This window comes from Eubalaena glacialis, chromosome 10 (assembly GCF_028564815.1).
Source record: "Eubalaena glacialis isolate mEubGla1 chromosome 10, mEubGla1.1.hap2.+ XY, whole genome shotgun sequence".
Lineage (NCBI taxonomy): Eukaryota > Metazoa > Chordata > Mammalia > Artiodactyla > Balaenidae > Eubalaena > Eubalaena glacialis.
In genome coordinates this window covers 41047515-41073678 of record NC_083725.1, presented here as the reverse complement: position 1 = coordinate 41073678, position 26164 = coordinate 41047515, and the positions used below count along the sequence as shown (strand labels likewise).

Below are 26164 nucleotides of genomic sequence, written 5' to 3'. Positions count from 1 at the left end.
TGGCATGTTTCTCCTTGGATTTATCCTGTATGGGACTCTCTGTGCTTCCTGGACTTGATTGACTGTTTCCTTTCCCATGTTAGGGAAAGTTTTTACTATAATTTCTTCAAATATTTTCTCAGACCCTTTCTTTTTCTCTTCTTCTTCTGGGACCCCTATAATTGGAATGTTGGTGCATTTAATGTTGTCCCAGAAGTCTCTGAGACTGTCCTCAATTCTTTTCATTCTTTATTCTGCTCTGACGTTGTTATTTCCACTATTCTCTCTTCCAGGTCACTTATCCGTTCTTCTGCCTCAGTTATTCTGCTGTTGATTCCTTCTCTAGTATTTTAAATTTCATTTATTGTGTTGTTCATCGTTTTTTGTTTGCTCTTTAGTTCTTCTAGGTCCTTCTTAAACGGTTGTTGTATTTTCTCTATTCTATTTGAGAGATTTTTGATCGTCTTTACTATCGTTACTCTGAATTCTTTTTCAGGTAGCCTGCCTATTTCCTCTTAATTTGTTTAGTCTGGTGGGTTTTTACCTTGCTCCTTCATCTGCTACATATTTCTCTGTCTTCTCAATTTTCTTTTTAATTTACTGTGTTTGGGGTCTCCTTTTCACAAGGTGCAGGTTCATAGTTCCTCTTACACCTGGTGTCTGCCCCCAGTGTGTGAGGTCAGTTCAGTGGCTTGTGTAGGCTTCCTGGTTGTGGGCACTGGTGCCTAAGTTTTGGTGGGTGGGGCTGTATCTTTTCCCTCTGGTGGGCATGGCCATGTCTGATGGTGTGTTTTGGGCTGTCTGTGAAGTTAGTATGACTTTAGGCAGCCTCTCTGCTAATGGATGTGGTTGTGTTCCTGTCTTGCTAGTTGTTTGGCATGGGGCATTCAGTACTGGATCTTGCTGGCCATTGGGTGGAGCTGGGTCTTAGTGCTGAGACAGAGATCTCTGGGAGAGCTCTCACCGTTTAATATTACATTGGGCCTGGAGGTCTCTGTTGGTCCAAAGTCCTGGACTCAGTTCTCCCACCTCGGAGGCTCAGACCCGACACCTGGCTGGAGCAGCCAGACCCTGCCAGCTGCACGGCACGGAAGACAAGATAGGAAAAAAGAAACAAACAGACAGTACCCCAGAACAAACGGTAAAAGCAAAACTAAAGAGATAAAATCACACAAAGAAACACACACACACACACACTCACAAAAAGAAAAAAGAAAAATAAAAGAAAGAAAAAAAGAAAATGAACAGACAGAACCCAAAGGCAAATGGTAAAAGCAAAACTAAACAGACAAAATCACACAAAGAAACATACGCACACAACTCACAAAAAAAGAAAAAAAACCAAAACAAAAAAAAGGAAGAGAGCAACTAAATCAATAAACAAACCCACAAATGAAAACAAACACTAAAAACTAAACTAAGATAAACATAAAACCAAAAACAAATCAAATGCAGAAAGCAAACCCCAAGTTCACAGTTGCCCCCAAAGTCCACCCCCTCAATTTTGGGAACACTCATTGTCTATTCAGGTATTCCACACCTGCAGGGTTTACCAAGCTGACTGTGTGGATTTAATGCACTGCTCCTAAGGCTGCATGAAGGAATTTCCCTTTCTCTTCTTTGTTCGCACAACTCCTGGGGCTCAGCTTTGGTTTTGTCTCTGCCTCTGAGTGTAGGCCACCCTCAGGCATCTGTTCCCTGCCCAGACAAGAGGGGGTTAAAACAGCGGCTGATTAGGGCTCTCTTGCTCACTCAGACTGGAGAGAGGGAGGGGTATGGTAGTCTCAGTTGCAATGCAGGGTGTGTCTGCAGCAGTAGAGGCCTGTGTGACGTTGTAACAGCCTGAGGCACATCATGTGTTCTCCCAGGGAAGTTGGCCCTGGATAATGGGACCCTGGCAGTGGTGTGATGCACAGGCTTCCGGGGGTATGTGGGTAGTGTCCTGCGCTTGCACACAGGATGTTTGGTGGCAGCGGCGGCAGCAGTAGCTGTCCTTGCTCACCTCTGTGGTTTGAGATGATAGCCGCGGCTCGTGCCTGTCTCTGGGGCTCACTTAGGCGGTGCTCCGCCATCTGTGGGCACTCGGAGCAGGAAGCCCCTCTCCTTGCACACCCCAAAACAATGGTCTCTTGCCTCTCTGGCAGGTCCAGACTTTTTCCTGGACACCCTACCAGATAGCTGTGGCACACTAGCCCCCTTCAGGCTGTGTTCATGCAGCCAATCCCAGTCCTCTCCCTGGGGTCTGACCTCTGAAGCACAAGCCTCAGCTCCCAGCCCCCACATGCCCTGGCAGGTTAGCAGACAAGCATCTCCTGGTGAGTGCTGGTCGGCACCAATACTCTATGCAGGAATCTCTCCGCTTTGCCCTCTGCACCCCTGTTGCTGTGCTCTCCTCCATGGCTCTGAAGCTTCTCCCCTGCTCACCCCCCCTCTCTGCCAGGGAAGGGGCTCCCTAGGGTGTGGAAACTTTTCCTCCTTCACAGCTCCCTCCCAGAGGTGCAGGTCCCATCCCTATTCCTTTGTCTCTTTTTTTCTTTTTTCTTTTGCCGTACCCAGGTACGTGGGGAGTTTCTTGCCTTTGGGGAAGTCTGAGGTCTTCTGCCAGCGTTCAGTCGGTGTTCTGTAGGAGTTGTTTCACATGTAGATGTATTTTTGATGTATTTGTGGGGAGGAAGGTGATCTCCACATCTTACTCCTCCGCCATCTTGAAGGTCTGTGTCTCCCTTACAGATTTTTAATTCTTAGGTATAGTTTAACTTAGGTATAGTTAACTGAAATCTTTTTTGTTTTCACAATATATATAATATTATTTAAAAAAATAACTATCTAAATGCTAGATAGAAGGCAAATTTTTGTATCCAACTCAGACCAACTCTCTAAGATCTAGGTTTATATATCCAACTATTTATTTGACCTGTCTAGGTAGATGTCTCAAAAATGACTGAAGATGCACATATTCTAGATCCAAGTACTAGAACATTAGCTTCTCAAGAGCACAGATTTTTGTCTCTTTTGTTTACTGCTATATTTTCATTGACAAAAACAGTGCCAAGTATATAGCAGACACTGAGTAAGTTTTTGTTGAACACTTTATTCATTGATCTCATGTTATCCCTTTCCAAACCTTGTATTCTTTCAGTGTTCCACCTGTGAGTGAATGATGCCAACATCAATTTGAATAAGCCATGAGCTTAGAAGTCATTCTTAATACTTCTCTTTTTGGTATCTTCATCCTCCATTACAATCCAATACAAAAATTCTTTCATTTCATTGTCCTAACTATCTATCTACTTTTGTTTTTCTGTCATTTCTTACCCCTTCCCCACCAGGGTGACTTTCCCTTATCTTTTATATTAGGTCAGAGCTCTTTCTTATATATACCAAGTATGTTTCTTTTCCTTAAACATATTACAGTTTGTAATTGTATGTGTATTTGAGTAATTGATTGTATCCACCCCTCCCCTGACATTTGACTGAAAGTTACATGGAAACAGGGATTATATATGTTTTTGCTCATTCTTTTATTCCCAGAGACTGACATATAATGTGCACTTAATAAATCTTTTTGAATGATGAATGAATAAATTAAATTTGTATCAATATTTCTGAATATTATTCAAGTCTAAATAGATTTTAGTTTGAACTTATTTTATTGCATAAAACTAATTACTAGTCGTAGTTGATTAAAGCCCTGTAGAAATTATTTTTAATTATTTCATATTATTGTCTATCACATATAAATGTCTTTGAATGTTCTTTTTATACAAGCATGGTAGCTATTAGCTGTAGGTTTATAATTTTATTTAGTTACAATATGAATGCTTTGTGGGTCAAATGTACAGAAAATAATACTATATGCCTTTAGACCTTTAAATAATTTTTGTAATATTTCTGTTTTCATGTTTGTAGAGAAAATCCACAATTCTGAAGGACCAAATTATAGGAAATCTCTCAATGTATACACACTATGTAGACTCAATGATTTACTACGCCAATTTGTTCTTTCTATATATGACTCTTCTGCCACATACTTAAGTGATAAAAACATTTATGACATTATAAAATGCTTTGCATGCTGTAGAGATCAATAAATTTATTTTTTAAAATTACTCTTACTTTAGACATATTGTTTTATGGTTTTTATTAAAAATTCTCAATAGTTGCCTTTTTTTCTTTTAGTCTGTATTGAACATTCTTTTTAAGATTGTAAGGACAATGATATATGCATATATATTTTTTAACACTGCTTGTAGTTCTTTAATTTTTTAAAAATTTGTTTTGATAGGGTTGGACCAAGTTTTATGAGTTTTCTTTGTCAGATCTTCGGGCTGGTTACAGCATTATTGACAGACTCTTTGATGGTAAGTTCTAATGATGAAAACTTTGACCTCTGATGTCAATGAAAAAATTTTTTGAGCTCTTATTAAAAATAGGGTTTTTTTTCAAGAGTGACTTGACTTTCTATTATAAAATTTGCTTTTTGCTTTTTATTTTGTACTTAATGTTCTGAATTCCGTGCTTGTACAAGTTCATATATTATCTGTTGTGGTCATTGGTTTTGATATAATCCATTAGATTTCTGGTTGATCTGTAGCTTTCAGGAAGCAGAAACCTAGAATGACCTTGTCTTTACTTCACGGCCTTCACAAGTTTAAGGCTTCAACTAAATTATTCATACCTCTTTCAAGGGAACTGTTAAAATTCAAGAATATGGTAGACCAAGAATCTGTAGAATCACAATTGTATGATTAAGTAGAAATCAGGAATCAAGGTACAAATAATAGACTAACACAGGGCAACAAACAAAACCATATAATCTGATCCCTTGAGGCCATCTAGCTCTCTGCCTCCTGAAGACAGGAATGGTCCAATCCCTGAGGGTTATTGCTCAGGGCCAACTCAAGCAAACACTAGAGTTTAGAGCAATGATGGATTAGAGAAGAGAGTACGTTGATAGGGCTCTCAAACTTAAAACTTTTCCAAACAACTCTAGATTCTTGTCTCCCCCACCATCCTGCAGCCTTGCCAAACTACTCTTCCCTGAGTCTGCCCCATTTCAGTAAATGGCACCACCATTCATGTAGTTGTTCAGGTTCAAAGTCTATGAATCACCCTTGATTCTCCTCTTTTTCTTATCCTCAAACATCCAATGCTTTGGCAGTTTCTGTCCCCTCCATGTCCAAATCACATCAAAATTCTGTTCTCATCCTTCAACTTCATCAATCCTTGGTAGTCCAAGAAATAGATTCTTTCAAAAATTCTCCACAGAGTAAACAAATTTATTTTTTAGAAAAGTAAAGTAAAGCATATAATTCGCTTTCAAAACCTACAGCCACATTTATCTTCTTTCTGTTCCTTGAACAAACCAGGCTTGTTCCTACCTGAAGGTTTTGGTAGGTGCTCTTCCTTCTGTCTGAAATGCTCCTCTCCCAAACCTTTATATGATTTTCTTCTCTTATCATTCACATCTCAGCTTAGAGGTATCCTCTTCAGAAAAGTTTTTTATTATCACCAAATCTAATTTTCTAATTGTTCTCTATCCCCATGTTCTGTTTAATTGTTTTAATACATTAGTGCTACCTTGTACTTTCTTGTTTATTCATTCATTTTTAAAAATGTTGTTCATCTTTTCCAACTAGAGTGTAATCTACATTAAGCAAGGTCTTTGACTATTTTGTTTACTCTGTATGTCCTTAACATCTGTAGCAGGGCCTAGCCCATGGTAGTAGGCACTGTTATAGTTGGTTGAATTAACGGCATCATCATTTATTGTGTAACTTGGTTTCCACAAAAGGATAAGGATAGACGTCTAGCATGTGGACAAATCCCATTTTTTTTGTAGTTTTCTTTTATTTTAATTTTTTATTGAAGTATAGTGGACTTACAATGTTTCATGTGCACAGCAAAGTGATTCCGTTGTACATACATATATATCTGTCTATTATATATCTATTTTTTTCAGATGCTTTTCCCATGTAGGTTGTAACAAGATATTGAATATAGTTCCCTGTGCTATATAGTAGGCCCTTATTGTTTATCTATTTTATATATAGTAGTGTGTATCTGTTAATCCCAAATTCCAAATTTATCCCCCCCCACTTCCTCTTTGGTAACCATAAGTTTGTTTTCTATGTCTGTGAATCTATTTCTTGTTTTGTAAATAAGTTCATTGGTATCATTTTTTTAGATTCCACATATAAGTGATATCATATGATAATTTCCTTTTTCTGTCTGACTTAGTATGATTATTTCTAAGTCCATCCATGTTGCAGCAAATGGCATTATTCTTTTTTTATGGCTGAGTAATATTCCATTGTATATATATCTGTAGCACATCTGCTTTATCCATTCATCTGTTGATGGACATTTGGGTTGCTTCCATATCTTGGCTATTGTAAATAGTGCTGCTGTGAACATTGGAGTGCATGTATCTTTTTTAATGAGAGTTTTTATCTTTTCTGGATATATGCCCAGGAATGGGATCGCAGGATCATATGGTAATGCTGGTTTTAGTTTTTTAAGGAACTTCATACTGTTCTCAATAGTGACAGCCCTAATTTACATTCTCACCAACAGTGTAGGAGGGTTCCCTTTTCTCCACAGCCTCTTTAGCATTCATTGTTTATTTAGCATTCTGATGATGGTTATTCTGACCTCATTGTAGTTTTCACTTGCGTTTTCCTAATAACCAGGAATGTTGAGCATCTTTTCATGTGCCTGTTGGCAGTCTGTATAACTTCTGTGGAGAAGTGTCTATTTAGGTCTTCTGCCCATTTTTTTGGTTGGCTTGTTTGTTTTTTTTTATATTGAGCTATATGAGCTGTTTGTATATTTTGGAAATTAATCCCTTGTCAGTTCATCATTTGCCAATATTTTCTTCCATTCCATAGGTTGCCTTTTTGTTTTGTTAATGGTTTTCTTTGTTGTACAAAAGCTTTTAAGTTTAATTAGGTCCCATTTGTTTACTTTTATTTTTATTTCTTTTGCCTTAGGAGACAGATCCAAAAAATATTGCTATGATTTATGTCAAAGAGTGTCCTGCCTGTGTTTTCCTGTAGGAGTTTTACATCAATAGTATTCAGTCTTAGGGACTTCCCTGGCGGTCCAGTGGTTGGGACTTCACCTTCCAATGCGGGTTTGATCCCTGGTTGGGGAACTTGGATCCCGTGTGCCTTGCAGCCAAGAAACCAAGACATAGAACAGAAGCAATATTGTAACAAATTCAGTAAAGACTTTAAAAATGGCCCACATCAAAAAAAATAGTATCCAGTCTTACATTTAGGTCTTTAATCCATTTTGAGTTTATTTTTGTATATGGTGTTAGAGAATGGTCTAATTTCATTCTTTTACATGTAGCTGTCCAGCTTTTTACATGTAGCACCACTTATTGAAGAGACTGTCTTTTCTCCATTGTATATTCTTGCCTCCTTCGTTGTAGATGAATTGACCCTAAGTGCCTGGGTTTATTTCTGGGCTTTCTATCCTGTTCTGTTGATCTGTCTGTTTTTGTGCTAGTACCATACTGTTTTGATTCCTGTAGCTTTGTAGTATAGTTTGAAGTCAGCTGATTCCTCCAGTTTCATTCTTCTTTCTCAAGATAGATTTGGCTATTTGGGGTCTTTTGGGTTTCCATACAAATTGTAAAATTTTTTGTTCCAGTTCTATGAAAAATGCCATTGGTAATTTGATAAGGATTGCATTGAATCTGTAGATTGCCTTGGGTAGGTAGTATTGTCATTTTAACAATATTGAGTCTTATAAAACAAGAACACCATATATCTTTCCATCTGTTTGTGTTGTCTTCAGTTTCTTTCAACAACATCTTCAGAGTACAGGTCTTTTACCTCCTTGGGTAGGTCTATTCCTAGGTATTTTATTATTTTTGATGTGATGGTCCATGGGATTATTTTCTTAATTTCTCTTTCTCACATTTTGTTGTTAGTGTATAGAAATGCAACAGATTTCTGTATATTAATTTTGTATCCTGCAACTTTACCAAATTCATTGATGAGCTTTGGATTTTCTATGTATAGGATGTAATCTGCAAACAGTGACACTTTTACTTCTTCCTTTCCAATTTGAATTCCTTTTATTTCCTTTTCTTCTCTGATTTCTGTGTCTAGGACTTCCAAAACTATTTTGGATAAAAGTGGCATGAGTGGGCATCCTTGTCTTGTTCCTGATCTTAGAGGAAATGCTTTCAGCTTTTCACCATTGAGAATGATGCTGGCTGTGGGCTTGTCATCTATGGCCTTTATTATGTTGAGATATGTTCGAGTCCCATTTTAATTTACATGTTTATGAGATTTTAAAAACTTTTAAATGAAGTATGATATGTGTACAAAAAGTACTTATATCATAAGATTACAGCCCAGTGAAATTTCCACAAACTGAACACTCTCATGTAGCCAGCACCTTAATCAAGAAACAGAACATTACCAATACCTCAGATTTTACTCTAGTGCTGCCTTCCAGTTACTACCATTCTCCAAGTTCCCCCACCCCCACTCCTGTGGTAAAGACCAGGCACCTAACTATATAGATTAGCTTTGCCTGTTTTTATAAAACTGGAATCATACATCATGTATTCTTTAGTCTTTGTATTCTTTCAGTTAACATTATATTTGAGAGATTCATCCATATGGTTACATGTCATTGTTGTCCATTTATTCACAGTGCTATATAGTTTGCCATTCTGTGATTGTATTTCTTCTCTTGGTGGGTAGTTTTCAAGTTTTTTCTTGATGGACACGTGAGTAGTTTGGGATGATTGCGCTATATCTTTGGGTGACTACTTGAATATATTTCTGTTGGGTATATATGTAGAAGTAGATAAGGTATTAATTTATTTGTTCCCCATAGTTAGTTAATGCCTAATAGTATTCCAAATGAATTTTTTGTTTATTTAAAAATTCTTTGAATTATACATCAGAAAAGTACACATAAAGGTATAATTCAATAGATTTTCATAAATTGAACCTTTGTAACTAGCCCAAAGTCAATAAATAGTGTATTACCAATATTCTGGAAGCATCTCCCCCACTCCTTTTAACATATGACCCAACATTTTCCCATTTTGTGCTAAGGCCAATCAATTTTCTGATTTCCATGAGTTGTTTTTTTAATGTTTATTTTGAAACATAATTTTTTTGGAGGATATATACTAGTACTTTAGCTTGCTTAGAAACTTGGTAATTTTCCAAAAGGCTTTTGAACGTTTATTTCATTTTTATAATATCACTTTGAGGCAAATATTATTAATGCTCTTTTAAGATGAGGAAACCAAAGCACAGAGAGTTTGAATGATTTGTTTGTCATTGTGTTTCAAGCTTGCGATGGAATTAATTAATAGCATCATATGTTTTTTACATACATCACACCAGTGAATTGTTGTAAGAGGAAGATGCTTCAAAATGATACTGAATCTCATGGTAGATGTCTAAATGTAATCTTATGATTACAAGATTTCCTGCTATTAAGGGACCTCCACATATGGAGAATTAAATGTAAAAAAGGGGAATGGTTCATTGAATGTTATAGTACTGAAATAGTCTAAACTAGTAATGCTAGCAGTGATGTTAACTAGGTAGATTAAAATTGTGTTTCCTGCATTTACTGCTGTTGGGGAGGAAGAAATTTTCTTCTACCCTTCTGGGTTTTTCTGGCAGGTCTAAGAATTTACACTGACATGAAACAGATTAACAGGAGAAGATCGAACAAAAATTAATAACATGTATATATAGGAGAGACCCAGGAAGACTAAGTAACTTGCCAAAATGGCTGAAACCCTCACCTTAAATATTATCTTCAACTAAAGACAAAAGAGGGTGTTTGGGGTAGTGGTTTTAGACTTCAGAAGGGAGGAAGGCAGTTAACATGGAGATGCAAAAAAGCAGATGTTTGGTAAACAAATTGCTGGGCTATGCAGAGACAATGGAACACAGGGAGGAATTTTAACAAACAGACTTTGCCAGGTTCCTTCCTGTCCACCATACCTAGTTCATATTATAGTTATCTATGGTGGTAGCTCCCTTCCTGGAACAGGTCCTCTGTGATTATAGTATTAATATTATTAATATTAATGAGCATTACATTAAGCATTTTAAGGAATGATTTAAATGAATTAAATATGTATTGTTATATCCTATAAATATAACTGGAGCCAGGAATTTGTTTAATATTTTAGAATTTGTTTTAGAAAATTTCTAATATCTTAGAAATGAAACGAATAAAATTTTTTTTTTAATTATAGGTACCAAAGATGTACAATGGGAATTTGTACATGGTTTGCTTGAAAATGCTATTTATGGAGGACGTATAGATAACTATTTTGACCTTAGAGTTCTTCAGTCATACCTGAAACAGTTTTTTAATTCTTCAATAATTGATGTATTAAACCAAAGGAACAAGAAAAGCATTTTTCCATACTCCATATATCTACCAAAATCCTGCAGCATTTTGGTAGGTAAAATTAATTATTTTCAATTTACTACCAGATAGAAACTTGAATAATTTCTTATATTGTTAAATATATGTTGTTTCTTTTCAAATGTATAAGCAATTATCATTCACTAATATGGATTTTTTTTATTATGCCAATATGCAGCCTGATTCTCTAAACTCTAGTTAGGTGTCCTATTACTTTTGGATACTTAATGATCACTGATTGATGATAATAGGATATAGTAAATAGGTAAATAGTGAAGGGGGTGACCAAGGAAAATTTTTACATTGTAGGGCTGCCGTGAAGATCTGGAATGGGAGAATATGCTACTTCTTCATAGTTATGAGAGTACTCTGATACATTAAATTTGAAAGAAAGCAAATATTATTTAACAAATATCTATCTTCATACTCTGGCTTATAAATTTAAAGAAGTTCTAAATATACAAGAGAGATTCACTTTATCTAGCTTTCATAGCAACGTTTTTGTTTATGTATATTTATTTTATCCAGCTGTAGCTTTTTGCTTTGAGTCATCATATAAAAGCATCCTAGAATGCAATAATCTTTTCCAGAAAGTAGTACAAAATGTAACCCAAAGATTTCAACTCTAGTTTATTTTGCCACAAATTTGTATTTGTGTGAATGCCCAAATAACATTTACATTACATAGAGTATTAAAGTTATACATTTCTTCATGAATTACAAAATATATATATTCAATTATATAGTTCTATCAGTATTGTGCCTTTTTCTCTTATTCAAATATTTTTCAAGAAAATTCCTTTGTTTTAGTGATACGAGTCAGAAAACAAAGCTTAAAAACCAGTATTAAACATATTACTCTATTGAATATCTTATCGATTTTGTTATTAAGTATTCCATCGATTTTGTTTTTCAGTATCTTTCATTCACTTACTCATTCATTCAATAATACACATTGAACATTTGCTCAGTGATGACGCTGTTTCAGACTTTGTGGATCTCTTGATGCACTGTGGAGTTTACTTTTTATTGGGAGAACCTTAGAGTGAATGAGCAAACAAAATATCACAGCTATTTATTATATATTTATTTCAGATAGTGTATCGTGAGAAGTCTTTCATCTCTATTGTTTGAAGCTTAAATTGAAAAATAAAATATATACAGAAAAGTGTACATCATAAATGTACAATGCAGTGCATTTTTATACATTGAACACATGAGTGCCACCAGCACTGCGATCAAGAAACAGAACATTTTCAGCTCCCCAGAAGTCCTCCTCAAGTTCCCTTCTAGTTACTACCTCCCCAACAAAGGATACATTAGCTTAACTTCTAACAGCCTGTGTTAGTTTTGCCTGTGTTTGTATTTCTTGTAAAGGGTATCATTTGGTATATATTCTTTTGTGTCCAAATGAGGATAAATCAGTTTGGATATGTAGTAGTCTACTATTTAGGAAACATGTCAGTGTATAGTCCTAGGTAGAGAGAAGACTCTAGCCAGACTAGATGAGAAAATTTCACAGACATTTAAAAATGAATGAAGTGTATAAATACAAAGAATAATAGCTTTAAAATTATAAGATGATTATAGGAATTCCCTGGTGGTCCAGTGGTTGGAACTCTGTGCTTCCACTGCAGGGGGCATGGGTTCTATCCCTGGTCGGGATACTAAGATCCAGCATGACGTGAGGCACATGAAGATCTGGAATGGGAGATTTTTTTTAGATGGGAGATTTTTTTCCATCTAAAAAAAAAGAAAAATTAAAATATAGAAAAATTAAAAAAATTATAAGATGATTTACAATAGTCAATGTTTAGCTTTCTATTTAATTGAGTTAGATAGAAGGAGGAAGCCAGAAGTTTCCCAGGAGATGAGAAACACACACACACACACACACATATGCATGGATATATACAAGCATACACTCACATATACATACATATATGTTTATGCATATCTACATTGTGATTGAAAACCTTAAGGAAGTTTACTGAGATATAGGAGAGGAAAAATTTCAAAGAACAACATGTCTTTCCAAACTTTGACATACTTCCTGTAGTTAAACTCCAGGAAGCCCAGGACCTGTGTCTTGGAAATACTGCAGAGGCAGCTGCGAAGGGTGAGAAAGGATGATGGGGGTGGGGGCAGAAGATGAGTCTCCTTCACCAAAAACAGTTTCTCCTACTTCAGCAAGAACAGTTTAGATGCATATATTTACAATACATGCCTTAAAATAACTCGTCTCCTCATGAAAACAAACAAAACAATTCCCATCTTTCAGTCAAACTGAATAAATCCTCTTGACCTACACTTAGTTTCCCATCTAGAATCTGAAGTGAAAACTGTTCAGATGAGTGCTTGGCAAATCAAGCCTTTGCAATGCTTACAGTAATTCTTGGGATGAAATGATAGGATTTTTGATACATTTCATTACACCTCACCAGCGAAGACTAACTGTGGAATTGCTTTATAATAAAGCAATTTACAAAGCAGTTCTTGTATATCAGACTGTGTGAGTATAGGTTTCTGGAAGTTCTATAAGTTTAAAAGAAAAGATTGTTGGAATATTTATCTCATTATAAACAGAGCTACACTCTGCAGATTAGTCTTTGGTAGGTTACAGGAAAAAATAACTACACATAGTAGGCGTAGTTACTCAAATATGTTTGTTTTAATCAATTCCCCTCTGAATGTGAGAAGTATAGGATAAGAAAGTATAGTATCAAATAATTTAAGTATGAAGAAGTAATGACAAAGAATATTTCCATTAGATAATTGAGTTAATGCTATACAGACTGAAAGTGAGATTTACCTAGACAATGTAACATGAATAATTAATCATTTAATACTTCACGATATTCTGGTTCTTTCTGATTTCGGTGGTTGTAAGTTTAATCTTTATTGAAAAACTTTTTTTTAATTCTTTGTGTTTAGGACTATCGTGCCGTCATTGAAAAACTTCCAGAGGATGACAAACCTAGTTTCTTTGGTCTACCTGCCAATATTGCTCGTTCATCTCAGCGTATGATCAGTTCTCAGGTAAGCTAAAAAAAGATCTATGTTTTAGAAAAAATGTTGCTACTGAGCCTAAAAGAAACATTACATTTTATTTAATACTACAGATCCACATGCTTTTATTTAATTATTTAATTTTATTTAATACAATAGATTCCAGTCTTACCTTAAATAAGTTTTAAATGAGCCAAATAGTTCTATCTTAATACATTTGTTAAAATTAGTAAAATAACACTGAACACTATCAATTTTATCCAAAATATATTGGTTTTACTCCTGTGATTTATCTTATTAAGGGTACTTTAAATTTAATTTATGCAATTGAATATGTCACTAAATTTGATATTTTCATAACAAATATCAGATATAGAGATATAATTTGCATAAAACATAAATATTTAATATTTCATATGATATTACTCATGGCTGAATGTTGTAAAACATTGAGGGAAATATGGGTTTTTTAATTATTGAGACATAGAAAAACATTAGCCATGAACACTGTGTATTCTAGCTTCTATTGAGACCGAATAATTAAGAGCTAACATTTATTGACCTTTAACTGTGTGCCTGAAAGTGTTTTAAATACCTTATACTCAGAAGCTTTAGTCTTTATAAACTCTATGAGGTAAGATCTATTACTTTTCCCTCTCAGTACCTGAGGAAACTGGAATGGAGAGAGTTAAGTTATTTACCCAAGACCATAGAGCCAGTAAAAGGCAGAACCAGTATTTAAATTGTCTGTCTGAGTAAAGACATGGCCTCTGCACCATGTGCTACAACTGCTCCTCAGGCATAAATGTACTGCTAAGTACGTGCACCAAATTGTGAACTGTTACATAAGGTTCGTTGTGGGTCAGTGTATGGAAGATTCTTATTGCTCTTAAAAGTTTACTTTTGGTAATTTACAGGCATCCTAGCTAGATTACATTACCTTATTTAGCTGTACTGTTTTGTACTTTTTGCTATTTTAGCCAACATTTATAAAATTGGTAATGTTTTCTCTCTTATTATTCACTAAATTGTTCATTGTGGAATTTTAATGTTCATTCTCACATCTTTGTAAAAAAGATGTTTGAGTATATAAATATATGCTCATTTGCATAATGTGTAAATAAGTATAAATGTTTTCTGGAACAAATAAGATCTTAACAACCTCTTCATCTATGCTAGCTGAAGACACTCTCTAATTCCTTTTCCCTTTCTCATGCAAAGTGTTAAGTCAGATACTCCCATAAAGGAATGAAACTCCTACATGTCCCTTAGCTTCATAACGTATGTGATTACACTCTATTCTTTTCCCTCCATGCTTTTTGTTGACCTGAGAGAGTTATTTTTCAATAACCCCATCAATAACATATAAGAATTGCATATGTACATTTGTGTGTACTTGTTTGTGTTGTATATGTGTTTGTGTATAATTTTACAACAATGCTTAAGCAAAAAAGGTTAAAACAATTAAAAGGTCATTAAAAGAATAAAAGGTTATTTCATAGAATTCAAGAAGAGTATTTACTGTGAGAATCTTATCAAAAGAAATTCAAGAGTCTGTCTTGAAAGTCCTGTTATTAACATGGCTTTCACAACTTCTAGTGTCAGTATCATTCAGCTTCTGAAAGAATCTCCTTTAGCCCAGCTTGGATCAAATGTCTAATGAAGGGAAAAGAGTAACCTAGGATACATACGGCCTTAGAGACTTCTGGGAAGAATATAAGACAAGAAATACAGAATACTGAGCATCTTCTTCTTATGGAGGGGCGCACCAACCACCTATATGTGTACCTTCCTTTGCTCCTGGGCCATGTATGGCTGCCATTGATAAGAGCCCAGACTGAGAGGACCGTCATGGTGCTAAGTCATAGCCTTAGTTTCCCACAAATCTTCTATTACATTTTAGTCATGTAGGTACAGGGCTTGCATGCTATGCTAACATGAAGCTCATCAGTGTAAGTGGAATCCCAGGGATCAGGGGTTTCATAGCAAACTAGGCAGACAAACATTTTACATTTATCTTACCTCTGTAGTTTCTAGGAAAGTAGTACTGTAGGAAGACAGACTCCAATCTCATTTTCCCAGATAGTCCTGAGACAACCCAGACTTCATTTTTACTTTTTACTTTTTCTAGTTAGTATACCAAAGAATTCTCTGAAAGTTATTTTACTACGATCTAATCTCTGCTATTTTTTCTTGCCTTAGTATTTAAATTTTTATAAATATTTATTAGATGAAAAGAGGATAACATGTTCTTCCTTAAAGTTTTTTGATGATACATACTCTCTTAATATTTATATTTTAACTGTCAGTCTATTTTACTGTTAATTTACTTAACTGTTTAACAGTTCTTTATTTTAGTTTTTATACTTAAGCAGCTTTCAGAGTGCATCAATTACTGCAACATTTCTTTTTCATAATTATAAACATTTATATATAAACTGATAAAATTTCTATATTTAGAGCTTTTCACTCCAAGTCACATTTGGAGCCACACTTAGAATGCTTGGCCTTCTTTGAAAGTGAATGTTCAGATATGAAGCAGTCTGAATGACACTGAGTAGATTTCAAAAAAAATATTATTGATCATATACGAGTTCAGGGATGTAGATCTGATGTTGAAGCAGGTATTTGATGATTTGGCATTTTAAAATTAATTGAGTGCATCCATACTAGGCAGATACCACAAGTGGTGTTTACTACAGTGTTAATGATACTTATGTTCGGTGCTGTGAGTCATCTTTTTGTTTGTTTGTTTGTTTGCTGATGTAGTGATATTTATCACATTATGTATTTATAGTACAGTATTATTGCTTATATTCATTATACTGTGCATTAGATCTTTATGGCTTATTACTGCTTGTTTTAAGTTTGTACCCTTAAACACAATCACTCTTATCTCTGCCACCCCCATCCCCTGGTAACCATCATTTTACTCTCTGTTTTTTACATGTTTAACTTTTTAGATTCAATACTTGACTTTCTTTGACTTATCTCACATAGCATAATGTGCTTAAGGTCCATCTATGTTGTCACAAATGGAAGGATATCCTCCTTTCTCGTGGCTGAATAATATTCCATAGTGTATATATTCTACATCTTTTTTATCCATTCTTCATTAATGGTCACTTGGGTTGTTTTCATATCTCGGCTATTGGGAATAATGCAGCAATCATCATCGGAGTGCTTATATCTTGTTGAAATCCTGTTTTCATTTCCTTTGGGTATATACCTAGAAGTGGAATTTCTAGGTCATATTATACATTTATTTTTAATTTTTTGAGGAAATTCCATATTGTTTTCCATAGTGGCTGCACCAATTCACACTCCCACCAACAGTGCATGAAGGTTCCCCTTTCTCGACATCCTTGCCAACATTTGTTATTTTTTGTCTTTTGATGGTAGCCATTATGACAGGTATGAGGTGGTACCTCATTGTGGTTTGCATTTGCATTTCTCTGATGATTACTGATGTTGAGCATCTTTTCACATATCTATTGGCTATTTTGATGTACTCTTCAGAGAAATGTCTCTTTTGTTCTTCTGCCCATTTTTTAATTGGAATTTTTGTGATTAAGTTGACTGACTCTTTATATATTTTGGATGTTAACCCCTTATCTGGTTAGATAGCCCCATCCACCAGAGGGCAGACAGCAGAAGCAAGAAGAACTACAGTCCTGCAGCCTGTGGAACAAAAACCACATTCACAGAAAGACAGACAAGAAGAAAAGGCAGAGGGCTATGTACCAGATGAACGAACAAGATAAAACCCTAGAAAAACAACTAAATGAAGTGGAGATAGGCAACCTTCCAGATAAAAATTTCAGAATAATGATAGTAAAGATGATCCAAGATCTCGGAAAAAGTATGCAAGCAAAGATCGAGAAGATGCAAGAAATGTTTAACAAAGACCTAGAAGAATTAAAGAAAAAACAAACAGATATGAACAATACAATAATTGAAATGAAAAATACACTAGAAGGAATCAGTAGCAGAAGAACGGATAAGTGACCTGGAAGACAGAATGGTGGAATTCACTGCTGCAGGACAGAATAAAGAAAAAAGAATGAAAAGAAATGAAGACAGCCTAAGAGACCTCTGGGACAACATTAAACGCAACAACATTCGCATTATAGGGGTCCCAGAAGGAGAGGAGAGAAAGAAATGACCCGAGAAAATACTTGAAGAGATTGTAGTCAAAAACTTCCCTAAGATGGGAAAGGAAATAGCCACCCAAGTCCAGGAAGCGCAGAGAGTCCCATACAGGATAAACCCAAGGAGAAACACGCCAAGACACATAGTAATCAAATTGGCAAAAATTAAAGACAAAGAAAAATTATTCAAAGCAGGAAGCGAAAAATGACAAATAACGTACAAGGGAACTCCCATAAGGTTAACAGCTGATTTCTCAACAGAAACTCTACAAGCCAGAAGGGAGTGGCATGGCATATTTAAAGTGATGAAAGGGAAGAACGTACAACCAACATTACTCTACCTGGCAAGGATCTCATTCAGATTCGATGGAGAAATCAAAAGCTTTACAGACAAGCAAAAGCTAAGAGAATTCAGCACCACCAAACCAGCTCTACAACAAATGCTAAAGGAACTTCTCTAAGTGGGAAACACAAGAGAAGAAAAGGACCTACAAAAATAAACCCAATACAATTAAGAAAATGGTAATAGGAACATACATATCAATAATTACCTTAAACGTGAATGGATCAAATGCTTCAACCAAAAGACACAGGCTCACTGAATGGATACAAAAACAAGACCCATCTATATGCTGTTTACAAGAGACCCACTTCAGACCTAGGGACACATACAGACTGAAAGTGAGGGGATGGAAAAAGATATTCCTTGCAAATGGAAATCAAAAGAAAGCTGGAGTAGCAATACTCATATCAGATAAAATAGACTTTAGAATAAAGAATGTTACAAGAGAGAAGGAAGGACACTACATAATGATCAAGGGATCAATCCAAGAAGAAGATATAACAATTATAAATATATATGCACCCAACATAGGAGCACCTCAATACATAAGACAACTGCTAACAACTATAAAAGAGGAAATTGACAGTAACACAATAATAGTGGGGGACTTTAACATCTCACTTACACCAATGGACAGATCATGCAAACAGAAAATTAATAAGGAAACACAAGCTTTAAATGATACAAGAGACCAGATAGATTTAATTGATATTTATAGGACATTCCATCCAAAAACAGCAGATTACACTTTCTTCTCAAGTGCGCATGGAACATTCTCCAGGATAGATCACATCTTGGGTCACAAATCAATCCTTAGTAAATTTAAGAAAATTGAAATTATGTCAAGCATCTTTTCTGACCACAATGCTATGAGATTAGAAATCACAGGGGAAAAAAACGTAAAAAACACAAAAACACGGAGGCTAAACAATACGTTACTAAATAACCAAGAGATCACTGAAGAAATCAAAGAGGAAATGAAAAAATACCTAGAGACAAATGACAATGAAAACACAATGATCCAAAACCTATATGCAGCAAAAGCAGTTCTAAGAGGGAAGATTATAGCAATACAATCCTACCTCAAGAAACAACAAACATCTCAAATAAACAATCTAATGTTACACCTAAAGGAACTAGAGAAAGAAGAACAAACAAAACCCAAAGTTAGTAGAAGGAAGGAAATCATAGAGATCAGAGCAGAAATAAATGAAATAGAAACAAAGAAAACAATAGCAAAAAGATCAATAAAACTAAAAGCTGGTTCTTTGAGAAGATAAATAAAATTGATATACCATTATCCAGACTCGTCAAGCAAAAGAGGGAGAGGACCCAAATCAATAAAATTAGAAATGAAAAAGGAGAAGTTACAAGAGACACCACAGAAATACAAAGCATCCTAAGAGACTACTACAAGCAACTCTATGCCCAAAAAATTGACAACATGGAGGAAATGGACAAATTCTTAGAAAAGTATAACCTTCCAAGACTGAACCAGGAAGAAGTAGAAAATATGAACAGACCAATCACAAGTAATGAAATTGAAACTGTGATTAAAAATCTTCCAACAAAAGTCCAGGACCAGGTGGCTTCACAGCTGAATTCTATCAAACATTTAGAGAAGAGCTAACACCCATCCTTCTCAAACTCTTCCAAAATATTGCAGAGGAAGGAGCACTCCCAAACTCATTCTATGAGGCCACCATCACCCTGATACCAAAACCAGACAAAGATACTACAAAAAAAGAAAATTACAGACCAATATCACTGATGAATTTAGATGCAAAAATCCTCAACAAAATACTAGCAAACAGAATCCAACAACACATTAAAAGTATCATACACCATGATCAAGTGGGATTTATCCCAGGGATGCAAGGATTCTTCAGTATACACAAGTCAATGTGTTACACCATATTAACAAATTGAAGAATAAAAACCATATGATCATCTCAATAGGTGCAGAAAAATGACAAAAATTCACCCATTATGATAAAAACTCTCCAGAAAGTGGGCATAGAGGCAACCTACCTCAACATAATAAAGGCCATATACGACAAACCCACAGCCAACATTGTTCTCAATGGTGAAAAACAAACCATTTCCACTAAGATCAGGAAGAAGACAAGGTTGCCCACTCTCATCACTATTATTCAACACTGTTTTGGAAGTTTTAGCCACAGCAGTCAGAGAAGAAAATGAAATAAAAGAAATCCAAATCAGAAAAGAAGTAAAGCTGTCACTGTTTGAGGATGACATGATACTATACATAGAGAATCCTAAAGATACTACCAGAAAACTACTAGAGGTAATCAATGAATTTGGTAAAGTAGCAGGATACAAAATTAATGCACAGAAATCTCTTGCATTCCTATACACTAATGATGAAAAATCTGAAAGAGAAATTAAGGAAACACTCCCATTTACCACTACAACAAAAAGAATAAAATACCTAGGAATAAACCTACCTAGGGAGACAAAAGACCTGTATGCAGAAAACTATAAGACACTGATGAAAGAAATCAAAGGTGATACAAACAGATGGAGAGATATACCATGTTCTTGGATTGGAAGAATCAATATTGTGAAAATGACTATACTACCCAAAGCAATCTACAGATTCAATGCAATCCCTATCAAATTACCAATGTCAGTTTTTACAGAACTAGAACAAAAAATCTTAAAATTTGTATGGAGACACAAAAGACCCCGAATAGCCAAAGTGGTCTTGAGGGAAAAAAATGGAGCTGGAGGAATCAGACTCGTGACTTCAGACTGTACTACAAAGCTACAGTAATCAAGACAATATGGTACTGGCACAAAAACAGAAATATAGATCAGTGGAACAGGATAGAAAGCCCAGAGATAAACCCACGCACCTTTGGTCAACTAATCTATGACAAAGGAGGCAAGGATATACAATGGAGAAAAGACAGCCTCTTCTATAAGTGGTGCTGGGAAAACTGGACAGCTACATGTAAAAGAATGAAATTAGAACACTCCCTAACAACATACACAAAAGTAAACTCAAAATTATTTAGAGACCTAAATGTAAGACTGGACACGATAAAACTCTTAGAGGAAAACATAGGAAGAACACTCTTTGACATAAATCACAGCAAGATTTTTTTTGATCCAACTCCTAGGGTAATGGAAATAAAACCAAAAATAAACAAAGGGACCTAATGAAACTTAAAAGTTTCCTTTACACAGCAAAGGAAACTACAAACGAGATGAAAAGACAATCTTCAGAATGGGAGAAAATATTTGCAAATGAATCAACATACAGAGGATTAATCTCCAAAATATATAAACAGCTCATGCAGCTCAATATTAAAAAAACAAACAACCCAATGCAAACATGGGCAGAAGATCTAAATAGACATTTCTCCAAAGAAGACATACGGATGACCAAGAATCACTTGAAAAGCTGCTCAACATCACTAATTATTAGAGAAACGCAAATCAAAACTATAATGAGGTATCACCTCACACCAGTTAGAATGGGCATCATCAGAAAATCTACAAACAACAAATGCTGGAGAGGGTGTGGAAAAAAGGGAACCCTCTTGCACTGTTGGTGGGAATGTAAATTGATAGAGCCACTCTGGAGAACAGTATGGAGGTTCCTTAAAAAAACTGAAAATAGAATTACCATATGACCCAGCAATCCCACTACTGGGCATATACCCAGACAAAACCATAATTCAGAAAGACACATGCACCCCAGTGTTCATTGCCACACTATTTACAATAGCCAAGACATGGAAGCAACCTAAATGCCCATCGACAGATGAATGGATTAAGAAGATGTGGTACATATATACAATGGAATATTATTCAGCCATAAAAAGGAATGAAATTGGGTCACTTGTAGAGACGTGGATGGATCTAGAGACTGTCATACAGAGTGAAGTAAGTCAGAACGAGAAAAACGAATATCGTATATTAACGCATATATGTGGAACCTAGAAAAACGGTACAGATGAACCGGTTTGCAGAGCAGAAATTGAGACAGAGATGTAGAGAAAAAACGTATGGACACCAAAGGGGGAAAGTGGCGGGGGGTGGGTGGGGGATGTGATGAATTGGGAGATTGGGATTGACATGTACACATTAATATGTATAAAATGGATAAGTAATAAGAACCTGCTGTATAAATAAATAAATAAAATTCAAAACTTCAAAAAAAAAAAAAACCCTTATCTGATATATGGTTTGCAAAAATTTTCTCCCCTTCTGTAAGTTGTCTTTTCATTTTGTTAATTGTTTGTTTTGCTGTGCAGAAACTTTTGAGTTTGATGTAGTCACATTTGTTGATTTTTGCTTTTGTTGTTTGTCCTTTTGGTGTCATATTCAAAAAATCATTGCCAAGGCATTACTTCTTCCCTATGTTTTCTTCTAGGAGTTTTATGGTATCAGATCTTATGTTTAAGTCTTTGATCCATTTTGAGTTAATTTTTGTGAGTGACATGAGATAGGGGCATAATTTCATTGTTCTGCATGTATTTCTCCAGTTTTTCTGGCACCATTTATTGAAGAGCTATTCTTTCCCCATTGGGTGTTCTTGGCTCCCTTGTCAAATATTAGTTGACTGTATATAGTGGAATTTAATTCTGGGCTTTCTATTCTGTTCCATTGGTGACACAAACAGACACAAAACGTGTCTGTTTTTGTGCTGGCATAATATCGTTTGGTTCTTTTTTAGAATTTCAGTCTCTTTGGTAAAGTACTCCTTCTGTTTATTAATTTTATTCCTAAAGTCATTGCATTGCCGTTTTAAGTTTTCCTGTAGCTCACTGAATTTCTTCATAACAGCTATTTTTTTTAACATCTTTATTGGAGTATAATTGCTTTACAATGGTGTGTTAGTTTCTGCTTTATAACAAAGTGAATCAGCTATACATATACATATATCCCCATATCTCGTCCCTCTTGCATCTCCCTCCCACCCTTCCTATCCCACGCCTCTAGGTGGTCACAAAGCACTGAGCTGATCTCCCTGTGCTATGCAGCTGCTTCCCACTAGCTATCTATTTTACCTTATAACAGCTATTTTTAATTCTTTATCAGTTAGATTGCAATATTCCGTGTCTTTGGGTTTGGTTGCTGGAAAATTGCCACTTTCTTTTTGTGATAGTGTGTTACTGTGATTTTTCAAAGTGTTTGATGAAAAGTGCCTCTGCCATCACATTTGAAGTAGTGAGCATCTTTCTCATTTAGGCAAGACTTTATTTACTTTGGTTCTAACAGCTCAATAGGTTGATAATTAGGAGCCTTTTTTTGTTTTCCAGAAGGTGGCGCTATAGCACAAGTTTTTGTTTTTTTTTTAATTGCAGATGACTCACTGCTGCTAAGGTGGGGAACAGGAACGTGTAAAAAAAACAAAAACCTGGCCAAAAAAATTTTTAAAGCGTGGCAACAGAGTTGGGGGAGGTGTGTACTTAGCACTAGGGGCATTGGGTGTGCCCGTGGCCCAGGAGGGGGATCTTCACGTTGGAGGGTCTCAGAGGTCCTAGGGCCAGAATCCAGGGGCAGACAGAAGGAAAGGCTTTCCTTCAGATCTCTTTGTCTGCCTACCTCCCTTTTCCTTCTCTGCCCCCAGTCACTGCACTGTCTCCTCAGAGAGAGCAGTGAGTCACTCCTCCTGCAGAATGTGTGGCTAGGCACACCCCCACTCACTGACTTCACTCTCCACCTCCTCTGCCAGAAAGGTTGTGCTGTCCTGCTGCTGGACATGCCTCTGCCACCTCCAGCTCCAGAGCCACTACCCTCATTCTGCTGTGTCCACCCACTTTCAGGTGCACATATGTATAGATTTCTCAGGTGTCCTGGTATGATGTGCATAGGTGCTTTTTTCAGTTAGGGATGTCCAATTAGTTGTAAATCAAAAAGGAGAGAAAAAAGGAATGACTCACTCTGCCATGATGCTGTCAGTCGCTCTCCCAATTTTTTTTTTAATCTGTTGCCATATATACACAATAAGGTGTTTCATCCACATCAGCTATTACACTATCCCTTTTTCCTTCAACTCTTCCACCATCTTATAAGTGTTGTATGGGTGCTGTTGCGTTAGTCAAAATGTGAATGTCAAAAGGAAGAAGCTTTGGGTTTTATTTTTGATGGTGGGGAGGGGAAGATATCAACTTGATGTGTTAATTCGATGGATAAATGAATAATATTTATTATTTATAATAATAATAATATTTATTTGAGGTGTCCATGTAATATCTAGTTGAAAATGTCTAGTAGGAATTTTGACTAAATAAACACAGGAGAGAATTCAGGTATACATTTAATTTAAAAAGAGGTTGACAAACAGCAACACATCTGTTGGAGTTGAAGCCATGGGAATGAGAGATTATTAGGGAACATTGATAGAGCAGGAAGAAAGAGTGCCTGAAGGTAGAACCCTGGGAAATACCTACATTTAACATATGTTTAGAGCTGGAAAGATTTTAGCAAGAGTAAACTGCAGTCAGAAAATAAGACAATCAGAAGAATTTTAAAGGAGAGTTCCAAGGTGATGGGAGTGTATGGCAATGGTTTTAAGTGGAGTGGAGAAGGAGTTCTAAGTGCTAAATGTTGATCAGAGTTGAGAAGGTCATGGTCCTTGACCAGGTTTTCAAGACTTTCTAGAGCCTCTTCCTGTAGAAGGTTGGAGGGTGGACATAAAATTGCAGTGTTTGGGGAGGCAGGGGGTGGGGCAGTGGGTGCAAAAGTGGTGCAAATGAATAGAGGTGATTAATTTAGAAGTTTAGCACTGACCAAAACCTATGTCTCAGCCAAAAAACTTAAAAAGAAAAGGCGAAAATGTGGTAATTTAATGTGAATACAAGATTCAGGGAGACATTAATGTTGGAAGAGACTGGAGTCTGTTTTTTTCCTGTATTCTGTTACAGGATTGTGAGTTACTTCAGGGTAGAGAACAACCCCTGTTTGCTGATTGTACCCTAGTACTTTCCACTGAGTATTGCTATGATTTTAAGATGTATTTTACATTTAAAGCAACCATAAATATTGTTTCAGTTGATTTGTAAACAAAATGCTTTAAAATATTTCTATTAGCTTTTTGGGTAAATGCATTTCCAAGTTCCTTTGTTTACCTCATTTCTGTTGGAAGTGCCCTTGCCACCACTTTTTGCTTGTTTAAATATTTTGTTCAATACCCTGTCCAAAGTTCACCCTCTTCATGAAGTGTTTGTATTGATCCTCTGATATTTTTTACTTTTATATATGCTCAACTATCCAACATTAATTGCCTCCAATGTACCTTGGTCCTAAAATAGGTTTTGGAAATGTAGAGATGAATAAAAATAGTCCCTGTTCTGAAGGAATTCAGTCTAGTGGGGGGAAAAGATTATGAAAAAGTCCCCCTGCAATATAAAGGATAAAATAGAAGCATATATTCTAGTTATTTAAGTACGTATCCTGAGAATTTGTATCTCAATGAATGTATACACTTTTCCCTTTTAATTGCTGAAGAAAATTTTTGAATGCATTAGAAGATATTTTTTAGGGGGCTTCCCTGGTGGTGTAGTGGTTAAGAATCCACCTGCCAATGCAGGGGACACGGGTTCGAGCCCCTGTCCGGGAAGATCCCACATGCCGCAGAGCAACTAAGCCCACGTGCCACAACTACTGAGCCTGTGTGCCTAGAGCCTGTGCTCCGCAACAAGAGAAGCCACTGCAGTGAGAAGCTCACACACCACAACGAAGAGTAGCCACCACTCACCGCAACCAGAGAAAGCCCGCGCACAGCAACAAAGACCCAACACAGCCAAAAATAAACAAATAAATAAATAAACTTTAAAAAAAAGATGATATTTTTAAATGTTTGCACAGAATTTGTGCAATTAAGCCAGTTTGAGTATATGAGAGCACTTTAAAATTAAGCTAAATGAGGCTCTACTAAAGAAATCTTTAAAGCAGAAATTATACCTCTCTTACAATTTCAGATTTATGAATGTTTGAAATTTTACTTTTTATAGTAAAAAAGAAGTTCTAGTTCCTACAGCTTGTTTTGTTAAACAAAAGTTTTTTTGAGAAAATGAAAGCTAAACATAATTAAGTTTAATATTTAAAATCATGTTCGTTAATCAATTAAGTCCAAAACTGTTATCATTAGTGTGTGTCCTTGTTTACCAAGATGAGGCAATATCTTCTGTAGGGGACATATATTGATTTTTGTCTGCCCAGATATATGAAATAATTAAAATAGCACTCCAGAAGTAGTAGGTCTCAGTTTTTTGTT

The 26164-nt window shown here is 35.7% G+C and overlaps 1 protein-coding gene across 1 annotated transcript in view; it reads left to right on the top strand.

Annotated features, from left to right (window-relative positions):
* Positions 1–26164, top strand: part of DYNC2H1 (dynein cytoplasmic 2 heavy chain 1) — a 367421-nt gene that overhangs the window by 235656 nt on the left and 105601 nt on the right. Inside the window, exons 80-82 of the mRNA XM_061204011.1 lie at positions 4265–4340; positions 10232–10440; positions 13342–13446. Coding sequence (XP_061059994.1) covers positions 4265–4340; positions 10232–10440; positions 13342–13446 — 390 coding nt within the window. The remainder of the gene's footprint in view (positions 1–4264; positions 4341–10231; positions 10441–13341; positions 13447–26164) is intronic.